At 36.0% G+C, this 12,776-nt stretch overlaps 1 protein-coding gene across 2 annotated transcripts in view; it reads right to left on the bottom strand.

Moving 5' to 3' along the window:
• Positions 1-10,629, bottom strand: part of LOC106876057 (uncharacterized) — a 20,353-nt gene extending 9,724 nt beyond the window's left edge. The window contains exons 1-3 of one of the 2 annotated variants that reach the window (XM_014924459.2): positions 10,479-10,629; positions 2,372-2,411; positions 207-248 (exon numbers count right to left, since the gene is read on the bottom strand). In XM_014924459.2, the coding sequence (XP_014779945.1) occupies positions 207-248; positions 2,372-2,408 (79 nt within the window). In that variant the 5' untranslated portion in view covers positions 2,409-2,411; positions 10,479-10,629. Of the gene's footprint in view, positions 1-206; positions 249-2,371; positions 2,412-9,236; positions 10,418-10,478 lie in introns of those variants that run through there. The other variant, XM_014924458.2, reaches the window with a different exon arrangement.
• Between the last annotated feature and the right edge of the window lie 2,147 nt (positions 10,630-12,776).

The following is a 12,776-nucleotide window of genomic DNA, read 5'->3' as shown; positions in this document are numbered from 1 at the left end:
ATATATATATATATATATGTATATATATGTATATATATATGTATATATATATGTATATATTATTTTGCTTAAAAGAGTTCCAACATGTATATATATGTATATATATATGTGTGTATATATATATATATATATATATATATATATATATATACTGACTGAAGTGTGCCAGCTATGAGACAAAAATAGAAGAGATTAAAAAAGATTACCATCTGGAATTATTTCATAGCTATTACTTCTGCTTATTAAATCTGTAAAAGAAGGAAACATTTTTGATTTCAGATTTTACATTTGATAAACTAGATTGGTATTTTTGTTAAAGTAATAAAATATTTGCCACTTGTAGTTATAGTTATACATTCATTGTTTTTTGCCCTCTATACAACTGATACCATCTTTGTGAAACAACTTCAGGAGTAGGTTAGGAGTAAGCTGTTGTACCTAGCATTCCTAAACATTAGAGAAAGTCTAGGATAGGATCCTTTGTTCTTTGATCTGGTGGTCACTGAAGAAGCTACAAGTAGATGAATAGCCTTTGAGATCCACATAGACCATGTAAATGGCTGCTTTCAGCAAGGTGAGAGCTAGCACCAAGTATAGCAATGAAATTTAGTGTGCAGGGAGAAATTCACCAGGGTTTGATTCTCAGTCCACCCCTATTCATCATAGTCTTCCATGCTATGCATCTATTTGTCACTTGCTAAGATATATGAGGAAGAGTGAATACACTCACTAGTACTGCAGAAAGCTTGCTGAGCTGCAAAAACTCAGGGAACACAATAAAAATAGCATTAAATTAAAATCATCATCCGTGCATCATGTGAAGTGTATCGACACCATTGAAAAGCATGATTTTGTATTTTGTCTGAGAGAAAATACTGTCATAGTCATGTTGCATCAAAAGCGCAATATAAATCAAAGTGAGGTGAACATCACTGCAGCAGTAAATCATGAGAATAACAAATATGTTTTGTCCTAATGAATATGGCCATGTATGGACCAACATGTGATAGAAGAGCATCTTTATGGTGGGTGAGTAACATAAAGGAATGGACAGGTAAAATGGCATTGTAAAACATAAGATTGGCTGATGATAGGTTATAGATCTTTTAGTGACTGAGTTCTATCAATTTTTAATTTTTCATACACATACAAGCAGTGTCCCAGAATGCTCTTAGACATAGTAGCTAAGCCAATTAAAGAACACAATAAAAAAGCTCAAAAATAAAAAAAATAAAAATAACTCAATGATATTGATAGTAACATAATAAAAGTGATATTTCAAAAACTTTTATATATATCCCAACTTTGCCAACTTATTTGTCGGTTACATTGAGGCCCATATCTTCTCACAGTTCTCTGGACTGACCCCAGTGCTATACAATCACTATATAGATGACTGCATTAGCTCTACCTCCCTCTCCAACTTTATCTCTTTCGTCTCTTACTTCCATCTTTCTCTTGAATTCACCTGTCATCTCTAACACTTCTGTCAACTTCCTCAACATCTCTCTCTTTATCGATCCCCTCACCCACTCTCTCACCACCATCATCTTCTTCAAACTCATGGACTCTCACCTCTACCACAACTTTTCCTCCTCCCATCCTTTCCACACCAAACAGGTCATCCCCTACTCCCAGTTACTCCGTCTCTGACATCTGTACGGCTGTGACCAGGATTTCAAGACCCAGTCTAAATTCCTGGCTCTCTTGTTTATGTGTCGTACCTGCCAAGTCAATTGCACCACAGCCTTTTCTCCTTCCCCACACTAGTCTCACTGTCTTCAGCCTGGCCTTACTCCAAGGATCCACCAACACCAGACTTCACCTTGAACAATGATACATTTTTACTTTCCAAACCCAAACTCCATTTGAACTAAACACTGTCTATCCAGTGACGTCCTACACACACCTTTAAAGACATTTTTTCTTATATTTTTTTATTTTTTAAGTTAAAAATTAAAAATTTGTTTTATTCTTCAGTTTCTACCCATCTCACACACACCAATATACATAGCATGAACACCCCACCCCACCACATAATATACAAACACTACCACACACACATACAAGTTGACATGTCTTGACATGTACAAATAGAACCCTCCGCACACACATAATACACACACATATGCACAAACATACATACACACATACATATACACACTCACATGCATACATACACACATACACATATACAAGCACCCCTAGTACATTTCCTCACACACAAATACATAATACACATTATTTGTTTATTTTAATTGACTTTATATATATATATATAGAGAGAGAGAGACAGAGAGAGAGAAAGAGAGAGAGACACAGACAGACAGAAAGAGAGTGGTGGGGGGAATTATCCTAAATGATAACTTACAAGTCATTGCCAAGAAGCAGAATTCTATGATCTCCATGATCTGGAAAACAAACAATTTTCAAGAAGTGAGGAACCAAAATATTTCAGTTTAAATATAATGACATTTACTTCTTTTCTCTCTCTCTCTCTCTCTCTCTCTCTCTCTCTCTCTCTCTCTCTGGTATATTGGTGATTGTCAAATTGTTGATGTAAACAACCGTGAGAAGTACAATATTTACATTTGACAGATATTTGTCCTCATCTTGTTTGCTGTTAATTTCCCCAAAGACACCCAATGAAGGCTGGAGGGCATATCAGCCAAAACGTTGTGTTAACAACAAACAAGATGAGGACAAATATCCATCAAATACAAATAATGTACATAATTCCTCATCTCTTAAATATAGAATTGAACAGTGGAGAAGTGTCTTGTAACTTATACATGTAGGCACAGGCATGGTAGAATGGTTAAGAAGTTACTTTTGTAGCCACATGGTTACAAGTTCAGTCCCACTATGCAACATGGTGGTCAAGCGTCTCTTACTAAAGCCCTAACCCTGCAAATCCTTGTGGGAGTCTATTGTGTGTGTGTGTTTGTCCCTGACACATAACAGCTTGTGTTGGTTTGTTGATATCCCTCTAACTTAGCAGTGTAGTAAAAGAGAAGATAGAGTAAGTACCACACTTAAAATAAACACTGGAGGTGATTTGTCCAACTGAACCTTCAAAAAAAATTGGTAGGCACACACAAATACACACTGACAAACTCATAGCAATTTTTCCAAAATTTTAAGTTTCATTTTGTAGATATAAGTGATAAGTGTCAGTTGTATGTGTGTGCACCCACAATTTTCTTCTTTTATTTTTTTGTTTGCATATTAAATTATTATATAATCATAATCTAGAACATCTGAAAGGTATCTTTATTCTTTTGCTTGTTTCAGTTATCTAACTGCAGCCATGCTGGAGCACCGCCTTCAGTCAAACAAATCGACCCTACAACTTATTCTTTATAAGCCTAGTACTTATTCTGTCATCGCATTTGCCAAACCGCTAAGTTATGGGGATGTAAATACATCAACATCAGTAGTCAAGCGATGGTGGGGGGACAAACACAGACACACAAACATATACACTAATTCTTTTTATCTTCCCTTCTCCCCCTTTTGTTTTTTCTCTCTCATCCTTTCTCTAATTCTTTTCCTCTCCCCTTCACTACTCTCTATGTCCCTCTCTCTTTCTCACTCTTCCTCCTTTACTCTCATCGCTCACACATGACCATCAGCCATCTTTCTTTTCCTACTTGAGTGTCATTCCTTTTGATCTACCACATAGATCAGACGCATTCTTGTCTGTCTCCTCTCCTATCTTTTCTCCTGTCAAAGTTTGTTCCTCCCGCATTCGCCACCTCACCTCGTTATAGCTTAGCAGTCCTTACTGTTTGTTTCTGCTGTCCTGATTTTTGTTACCAACTTTGACCCTCTGCAAATCCCAAATTTTATTTTGCTTTGCAGGAGCAACTGTTTTCTCGAAGACAAATCTTGTCGTAATTGCTCAAAAGATGGAGTAGATCAACAGCCGACAACTGATGAAGGGTCGTTCTTTATGTTACTTGCCTTGTTTTCCATTTGTTTCTTTCGTCGTTCACAAAAAGAAGATTGTATTCCATGTTTTCGTATTTCATGTTATTTATGTTTTATGACATCCTGTACCCATATATGCATATGTATATACACATATATGTAAATATGTACATATATGTATGTATATATGCATATATATATTATTTATATTATATATATATATATATATATATATATATATATATTCAAGGCTTGAATATGGTACTTATGCGTAGGCACCCGAATATCGCATCCCAAAAGGATGGGTGATTAAAATCAAAAAATAAGTAACATGGATTTCAAAGGTGATTGCAGTACGCACGTTTCATGCTACTTCAATTTATTTAAGTAATGCGAGCATTACCTTAAATGCAATATGAAGAGCAATCTTCAGCTGCACGAAAATGTAGAAAAAAAGACATATTATAAATGTGGCAACATTTCAAATCCAAGTGGGAGAGAGAATACGTAAAAATCCAAATGTGAGGAAGAATACATAAGTATTCTCTCTCCCACTTGGATTTGAAATGTTGCCACATTTATAATGTCTTTTTTTCTACATTTTCGTGCAGCTGAAGATTACTCTTCATATTGCATTTAAGGTAATGCTCGCATTACTTAAATAAATTGAAGTAGCATGAAACGTGCGTACTACAATCACCTTTGAAATTCGTGTTGCTTATTTTTTGATATATATATATATATACGATGTGCTTCTTTGAGTTTCTATTACCATATCCACTCACAAGGCTTTGGTCAGCCCGAGGCTATACTAGAAGACACTTGCCCAAGATGCCACACAGTAGGACTGAATCCAGAACCATGTGGTTGGTAGGCAAGCTACTTACCACACAGCCACACCTGCCCCTGTAGAAAATTTCGTAAAAAATAGCCATTTTTCTGAAAATTATGTGGACACAAACTGGCTCATGGGAATAATCCACCTTTGAAAAATGTTTCACGGAAAATTCCAAAATAATTGGAACTGGCATCATCTGAAGTGTATATATTGAAAATCCATTTTTCTGAAACTTACGATGAAACAAAACTGGTGAAGGAGTGGGGAACACATTTGTGTAGTTATGCCTTGAATACAGGTGGAATGAACATTGGAGATGCTTTGCCCTGTACAGAAACTGCAGAAGCTTCTCAGAGGTTTTGAAAACTCTCCTAATTCCATTATAATGCTGTGTTGTTAGCAGGTATCTCAGGATCACAAGTGTGTCACCCCTTAGCCTGTACGCTTTGCCTGAGTGGGGCAGCAAGGACTCAGCTAGTCCTCACCTATGAAAGAGTTCCACTTGTAGTCTCTTGTAGCCACCTTGAGCTACTTTCAACTGCCATGACTATTTCTTTTTTCTTCAGTTGCTTTAGGGTCGTTTGATGCGAAATCAACACAGGTACCGAAACCAATTTCTTTCAACCTTAGCATGCTAAATGGGCTTCATATGAAACCCTTAAATATAAAATATTTTTTTACCTGACTCTAATATTTGCTGAGTTAGGGTTGACTTTCCTGCAAATGGATTGATTATATCCACAAGGAAGCGGCGACATGCTGAACCTCTACAGCTCACTATAGGTCTTAATAAAATTCACTAGGATGGTATTCCATTAAGACCTATAGTGGATATAATCAGTCCATTAGCAGGAAAGTCAACATCGCACATGAAGAATTCCACCCACTTTACAGAATTGATCAAGGATACCCCCATTGAATCCAACCAAATGATGAGTCTAGATGTGATAAGTCTGTTCACCAAAATCCCAACTGGTGAAGCACTATTGGTGGTTCAAGAAAAACTAGTGACAGACACCCATTTAAAAGAACGCACTAGTATACCAATAAGAAACTTGATGGAAATGTTGACCTTCTGTGTAGAAACTAACCACTTCAGTATGGACACTGATATATATCAACAAGAAGGTTTAGCTATGGGTTCGCCATTATCACTGATAATAGCCAATAGCCAATGGAATACTTTGAGAATTTGACTTTAGGATCAACACCACTAAAACCAATCTTATGGCTGCAATATGTTGACAACACCCTTATACTCTGGCCCCACTAGGAAGATGTCCAAGTGTTATTAGATCATGTGAACTCAATAAAGTCATCCATACGGTTCACAATGGAAAAGGAAAAAGACAATCAGCTAGCATTCCTGGATGTAAATTATGTAAATAATTCCTCATCTCTTAAATATAGAACTGTAATGATTTCTGGCATGAAACTATCTGATTTAACCAAGGATATGAAGTTTCACTTGATTGATTATAAACAATGTTTAGAATCAATTACTTGCAACTCAAAACAAAATGACTGCTACATGGGTAACTATTCAAATTGAAATTCTTTGCTAGAAGAGCTTGAAAATTCTTATATGAAATGTTTAATGTGAATATGATTAATAAAGTACAGTATAAGCAATGGCAAACAACAGACAGAACAATCCTAGAAAATATATCAAAATCAATTGACGATTTTGTTGAAATTTTCTGTCAAAAGCTTAAAGCACTTAAAGTACATGATTTCATTGCAAAGGAACAATCCAAATTTTGTACTTCAAGAAAAGAATCTTTAAGTGAAGGAGAAATCTTAGTCATAGATTTTTCAGAGAATTATTCACTCATCTTGCAAGATGCTGTACACAGATTTCATTGGAACAATGCCCAAACCACTATCCATCCATTTCTCTCTTATTATAAACAAAACAATGATGTAACTAACATCAATGTTGTTATTATATCCATCTGTATGAAGTAGGATACAATAACAGTCCATCTCTTCCAAAAAAAGCTGATAGATTTTCTCAGGGGCAAAACCTTTAATATCAACAAAATTATCTATTTTTCAGATGGTGCTGCTACACAATATAAAAATTGTAAGCATTTTATAAATTTATACTACTATTCTATAGATTTCCAAACTGATGCAGAGTGGCACTTCTTTGCTACTTCTGATGGCTAGGGACCTTGTGATGATTTAGGAGGTACAATTAAACAAATGGCAGCTCGGGCAAGTTTACTATGCCCTTTCAATGAACAAATCATGACTCCAAAACAACTTTATCATTATGGTCAGCAAAACATTCCTGGAATTAATTTTATCTACTCCTCAAATGATCAAATGCAGAATGAGGAAAATCTATTGAGAGAGAGATTTAGAAATGCAAAGACAATTCCAGAGACAGAAAAGTTGCAATGCTTTATCCCAAACACACCTTCAGAAATTAAGGTAAAAATGATATCTACAACAGATAATTATACTAAAATTAGAATTTCCATGTAAGATGCTAACAATTTGAGGATATAAAAGGGTTTGTAGCAGCAATTTATGATGATGACTGGTGGTTAGCCTGTGTCCTAGAAACATACCCAGAAACTAATCAAGTAAAACTCACCTTTCTAGAACCTAAAGGACCCTCATCATCATTTCAGTATCCTAGAAAGTCAGATGTTTTAACAATGAGTTATTTAGATATCCTTTGTAAATTTAACCCCAGAACTGCTACAGGTAAAACATATACTTTGACAGAAAAAGAAAAGAAAAATGCACCACAATTATTAATTTCATGGAAATTATCTCATTAAATTTCAAAGATTTCAGAATTTCATCTAACATGTACCTAAATCATTTAAAGCAAGGCAAGGGTGGGAGGTTAGGACGTGTGACTTCATCTGTTAAGCTATCAGGAGTGGCTCCTTTGGCGATGGATCATCATCATCATCATCTTCGCCGTCGTTTAACGTCCGCTTTCCATGCTAGCATGGGTTGGACGATTTGAGTGAGGACTGGTGGACCAGGAGGCGACATCAGGCTCCAATCTGATTTGGCAGAGTTTCTACAGCTGGATGCCCTTCCTAACGCCAACCACTCCGAGAATGTAGTGGGTGCTTTTACGTGCCACCGGCACGAGGGCCAGTCAGGCGGGTACTGGCAACGGCCTCGCTCGAAATGGTGTATTTTACATGTCACCTGCACAAGGGCCAGTCCAGGGGCACTGGCAACGATCTCGCTCGGGTGTCATACTGGCAAAGGCCACGCTCGAAATGGTGTATTACGTGCCACCTGCACAGGAGGGTGATACCAACAATTTGTTTTTGATTCTTAGTGTTGGCAGTGGCATTGCCACCATTGACCAGAGCAAAGCTGAAAAGTAGTTATTAAAGTAGACATTATTATTGAAATAATAAAAATGCTTATTTTGATAATCAGCACTTAGTTTTCCCCTTCAAGCTCAAATTGTCTTGCTTAATGAGTGAGTTTTGATAATTTGTCATTACTTGTCACTTTAATTATATTTATTCCCATTGAGTGTGGAGGCGCAATGGCCCAGTGGTTAGGGCAGCGGACTTGCAGTCATAGGATCGCGGTTTCGATTCCCAGACCAGGCGTTGAGAGTGTGAATTGAGCGAAAACACCTAAAGCTCCACGAGGCTCCGGCAGGGGATGGTGGTTAACCCTGCTGTACTCTTTCATCACAACTTTCTCTCACTCTTACTTCCTGTTTCTGTTGTGCCTGTAATTCAAAGGGTCAGCCATGTCACACTGTGTCATGCTGAATATCCCCGAGAACTACGTTAAGGGTACATGTGTCTGTGGAGTGCTCAGCCACTTGCACGTTAATTTCACGAGCAGGTTGTTCCGTTGATCGGATCAACTGGAACCCTCGACGTCGTAAGTGACGGAGTGCCAACAGCAATTCCCATTGAGATCCCAGTATGAATATTTTTATGTGAGTTATGACTAAGTAGGGCAATATTTGGAGAACATTTCAAAAAAAATTCAATGACCACATCTTTTAATCTATGAAAGGATAAGTCAAATTTTAGGTCAACTTTTTTATTTTTGTTGTAAGGGAAAATTAACTAAACAAAAGTTATAGATTTATTTAAATGCTTTAAAATGAAAAAAAACTGAGCTTTCTAGCTCAAATTGTAGCTGAGATATGACTTCTCAAAGTATTGAATAACCAAAAAAATGTCGTTTCTTTGAAAATTTCAAATGGTTATACCTCAGCAAATATTAAAGTCAGATAAAAGATATTTCATATTTAAAGGTTTCATATGAAGGCCATTTAGCTTGCAAAGTTTGAAAGAAATTGGTTTCGCTCACCTTCAATCCTTTTAAAAATTGTGTTGATTTCGTTAGGATTACCTTTTAGCTGTCTCCTCAATCCTGCCATCTAACACTGCCTCCTACTAAGGCTGATCTGCTTGTTACTTTTGATTTCCTTCACACAAAAGGTATCTTCGCCTACCTGGTATACCATTTGTGTCATGGTTCTTATCTTCCTGGTAGTGTCACCCATCAGAATGTTGTCTAAGATGATGTTCAAGTACTTGTCTAACCAGGATTTTATTAGAAAATATTCATTTCACAAATTCCAGAAGGCAAATGGTTGAATAGACCTCGAAAGTTTCTTTTTTTTTTTTTTTTTTCAATATAGTTGTAGTCTACGCCATTAAAACACATGAAGAAACAAAATCGTGATCCATGAAATATCTGCCCGTTTTTCCAACTTCTTTCACATTAAATTCTAGCATACCTATACAAGTGTGCACCTCCTGACTTTGTTTCCTCATAACTTCCAGAAAATGACTGTTTTTAAATGAAATTTCGATAAATATGCTTCAGAATTTAATTTGAAAAAAAAAAAACTGGTGGGCTGGCATACATACATACTGACACACATCACGAAATGAAACTTGAAATTTCAAAAAAAAATTGTGATTTGTGTCAGTATGTATGTGTGCGAGCACATCAAATTTTTCTTTCTTTTTTCTTTTTCATATTCAATTGCGATCTGAAAGGTATTTGCAGAAAATTTCATGAAAAAATACCCATTTTTCTGAAAGTTACAAGGAAACAAAGACGGATTTTGAGAATTTTCAGAAACTCCCCTCTTCAACCTTGGAAAAAAAATTTGTAACAAATTCCTTTATAACCAGTATCTGCACCATCTGAAGCATATTTGTAAAATAAATTCATTAAAAATGTCCATTTTTCTGAACGTTACGAGAACACAAATTCGTTGGGGCAGGAGTGACCCTTGTCTACGTAAGCTTAAATTCCGATATAATCGTAATCTACACCGTCTGGAAAATATTTGTAAAATTCTTGGCGGAATTTCGAATCAAGACGCCCACTTTTTAACGGGGATTTTTCCATTCTTTTTTTTTTTCGCCATAGCCTTTGAAAATGATGGGGAGGCAGCGTCTTTTTATGAAAAAACTTTTTGAAAATTAATGATTCCTTTTCTCGTTCGAAAAGGTGTGCGATTTAAGGGAGATTTGAGCGTCCTGGTCCGAAACTCCGCCGGCGGTTTAAATGCACAAATATCTGATAACCAAGTAGCTAAAAAGTGAGTAGGAGGTCACCCAGGAGACACGACCTAGATGCGGCTCGGCCTACTTAGAGTGTAAGAAGTTAAGGAACGAAACAGTTGCCTGAGTGGGGTTTCTTCCCGACATGCTGTTCAGCTCTCTTGAGAGTTTCTTACCACTTAAAGTTTGTTGGTATCAACACGTAGACAGTAACAGATTTCCGATTCTAAAACTTTTGGTTATTGTATGCATCCGTTTTTTTAATAGGACCCTTTTCATAAGAGATGTTCATCAATTTTCAACAGACGCTCGTTACTATGGAAACAGGCACCAAAATATCTGTGACTTTCGATTGGCTAAAATTACTCGAACATTTAAAAACTTTAAATGCTATAAACGTTTTATTTATTAATTTGTGGGGGGAAATGAATTTCATTTTCATAATTAACATACAAAATTAAATCGGAACACTAAATTTGAAAATAATTGAAACAACGTTTTGCAACAATAGAAAAGATCCATTCACATAAATTCACAGTTTAGTCTTTACTAAACTTGTTATGGATGTTATATGTGTGAATTATGTTGCTAAAAGAATACTCAGACTGTTCAATAACCTATCGGAGAAGCGGTTACTCAACAATCTCAAACAAATTAAAATCTCGTGAGAAGATTCAATATGTATGTCCTCCAAATACAGTCCAACTACAACAGTAATGACCAGCGTTTACGATTACTCCTCAATACTATCTCAATTGATAAGCAATTAAATTACACAATCAACGGTCCTTCACAGTCCAGCTATACATATTTCGTATTTTCTCAAAACACCACAAATGACTCGTCATCATGTTCTACTGTTACTACCATTAGTAATAATAAACAAGAAGATCGACAACCATAGTCACTCAACACTAGCACATAAGCGCGAGTTGGTCGTTAACTGGAAAATTTTCTAGCAGCATTTCGTCCGTCTTTACGTTTTGAGTTCAAATTCTGCCGAGGTCGACTTTGCCTTTCATCCTTTTGGAGCCGATAAAATAAGTACTAGTTGAACACTGAGGCCTGTGTAATCGATTCATCCCCACCTCCTCCAAGCTGCTCTTGTGGCAAAAGTTTGAAATAATAATAATAATAATAATAATGATAATCATTATTATTATTATTGTTGTTGTTGTTGTTCCACATACACAACAAATTAGTCTGTTGGAAAAGAAAAAACTCCTAACTTCAGGCTACAAGTAACCTTAGAGCTTCCTAAGTAACCAAGAACCTTCCTAAGTATCCTCTAGCTGTCCTAATAACACTGGTTTCTGGTGCTGCACTAAACTAGGTTTTATGCCTATTTACTTTATCCGACTGTTCAAATTTTTAGGGATAGTTCCTATGGTGACCGATAATAAAGTCACAGTTTTGGCTCAAAAAAAGTCACAATTAATTTATGGTGGCCGGTTATAAAATCACAGGAAAAAAAGTGGTATAACTACAGTTAGCTATGCCAAAAAAAGTTACAATTAATTTATGGGATCCGGACAAAACCCCAGATCCCAGACAAAACCCCTATGACTTTTTCCCTGTGATTTTTTTTTTCGTGCCTTTTCAACTGTGACATTTTTACCAGAATTCAGTTCCTAACTGCACTTTCCATAGCCTCTGTAAATTAGTGGCTAGGTACAGGTACGTAGCTATTTTCTCTATACCTTTCATATTGACTTCCTCATCATTTGATACTTTCTATTCCCTTTATCTACTACTACTAAATCAGGCCTTCTAGCTTCTATTACTCTGTCATTCTGAATGTTAAAATGTTTTTACAAGTACCTTCTATGTATCTTATGCTGTAAACTACATTTCTAGTTCTACAGTTAATGCTAGGGCTAATCCTACAATACCATGCAGTTATCATTGGTGCATATGGTATTCTCAAAGAGATATGTCCTACATATTTGTGATCTGATGGAGTTCCCTGGCTTTTCAAAAATCTTAATGTTGAGTTTGGTTTCCTTCAGAGCTTTTCTAAATCTACGGGCTAGTTCTCCATATGCTGTGGCTTCTACAAACATCACTCCTTTATATTTGTCAACTTTATATCACGTGTTTGCCCTGTTTACTTACTTTCACAACTTCTTTGGATCCTCTTCCAGTCTTTGTTTCTATATCTAGGGCAGGTACCACTGGTATCATTATGTATAATGTTATCTAATTTCCTTCTAGCACCCCTGTATACTCGAACCCTATCTTTCTGATCATATCCAGAGAACTGCATGCTGCGCAGAAGTTCTGTATATGTTTTCTTTTTTTGTTTTATAGGGTTCACATGGTAGGGACACGTTGTTCATTATCCTAACTAATACTGGTTCAATACCTAATATTTTGGGGGATTGATTTCCTTAAAATAATAGGTATATCCATAAAAACCATGTAGTTTATATTCCTTTATATATATATATATATATATATATATATATATATAT

This window comes from Octopus bimaculoides, chromosome 5 (assembly GCF_001194135.2).
Source record: "Octopus bimaculoides isolate UCB-OBI-ISO-001 chromosome 5, ASM119413v2, whole genome shotgun sequence".
NCBI classification, from domain to species: Eukaryota; Metazoa; Mollusca; class Cephalopoda; order Octopoda; family Octopodidae; genus Octopus; species Octopus bimaculoides.
Note: the sequence above shows the minus strand (reverse complement) of the source record. Positions and strands in the feature narration are given on the sequence as shown.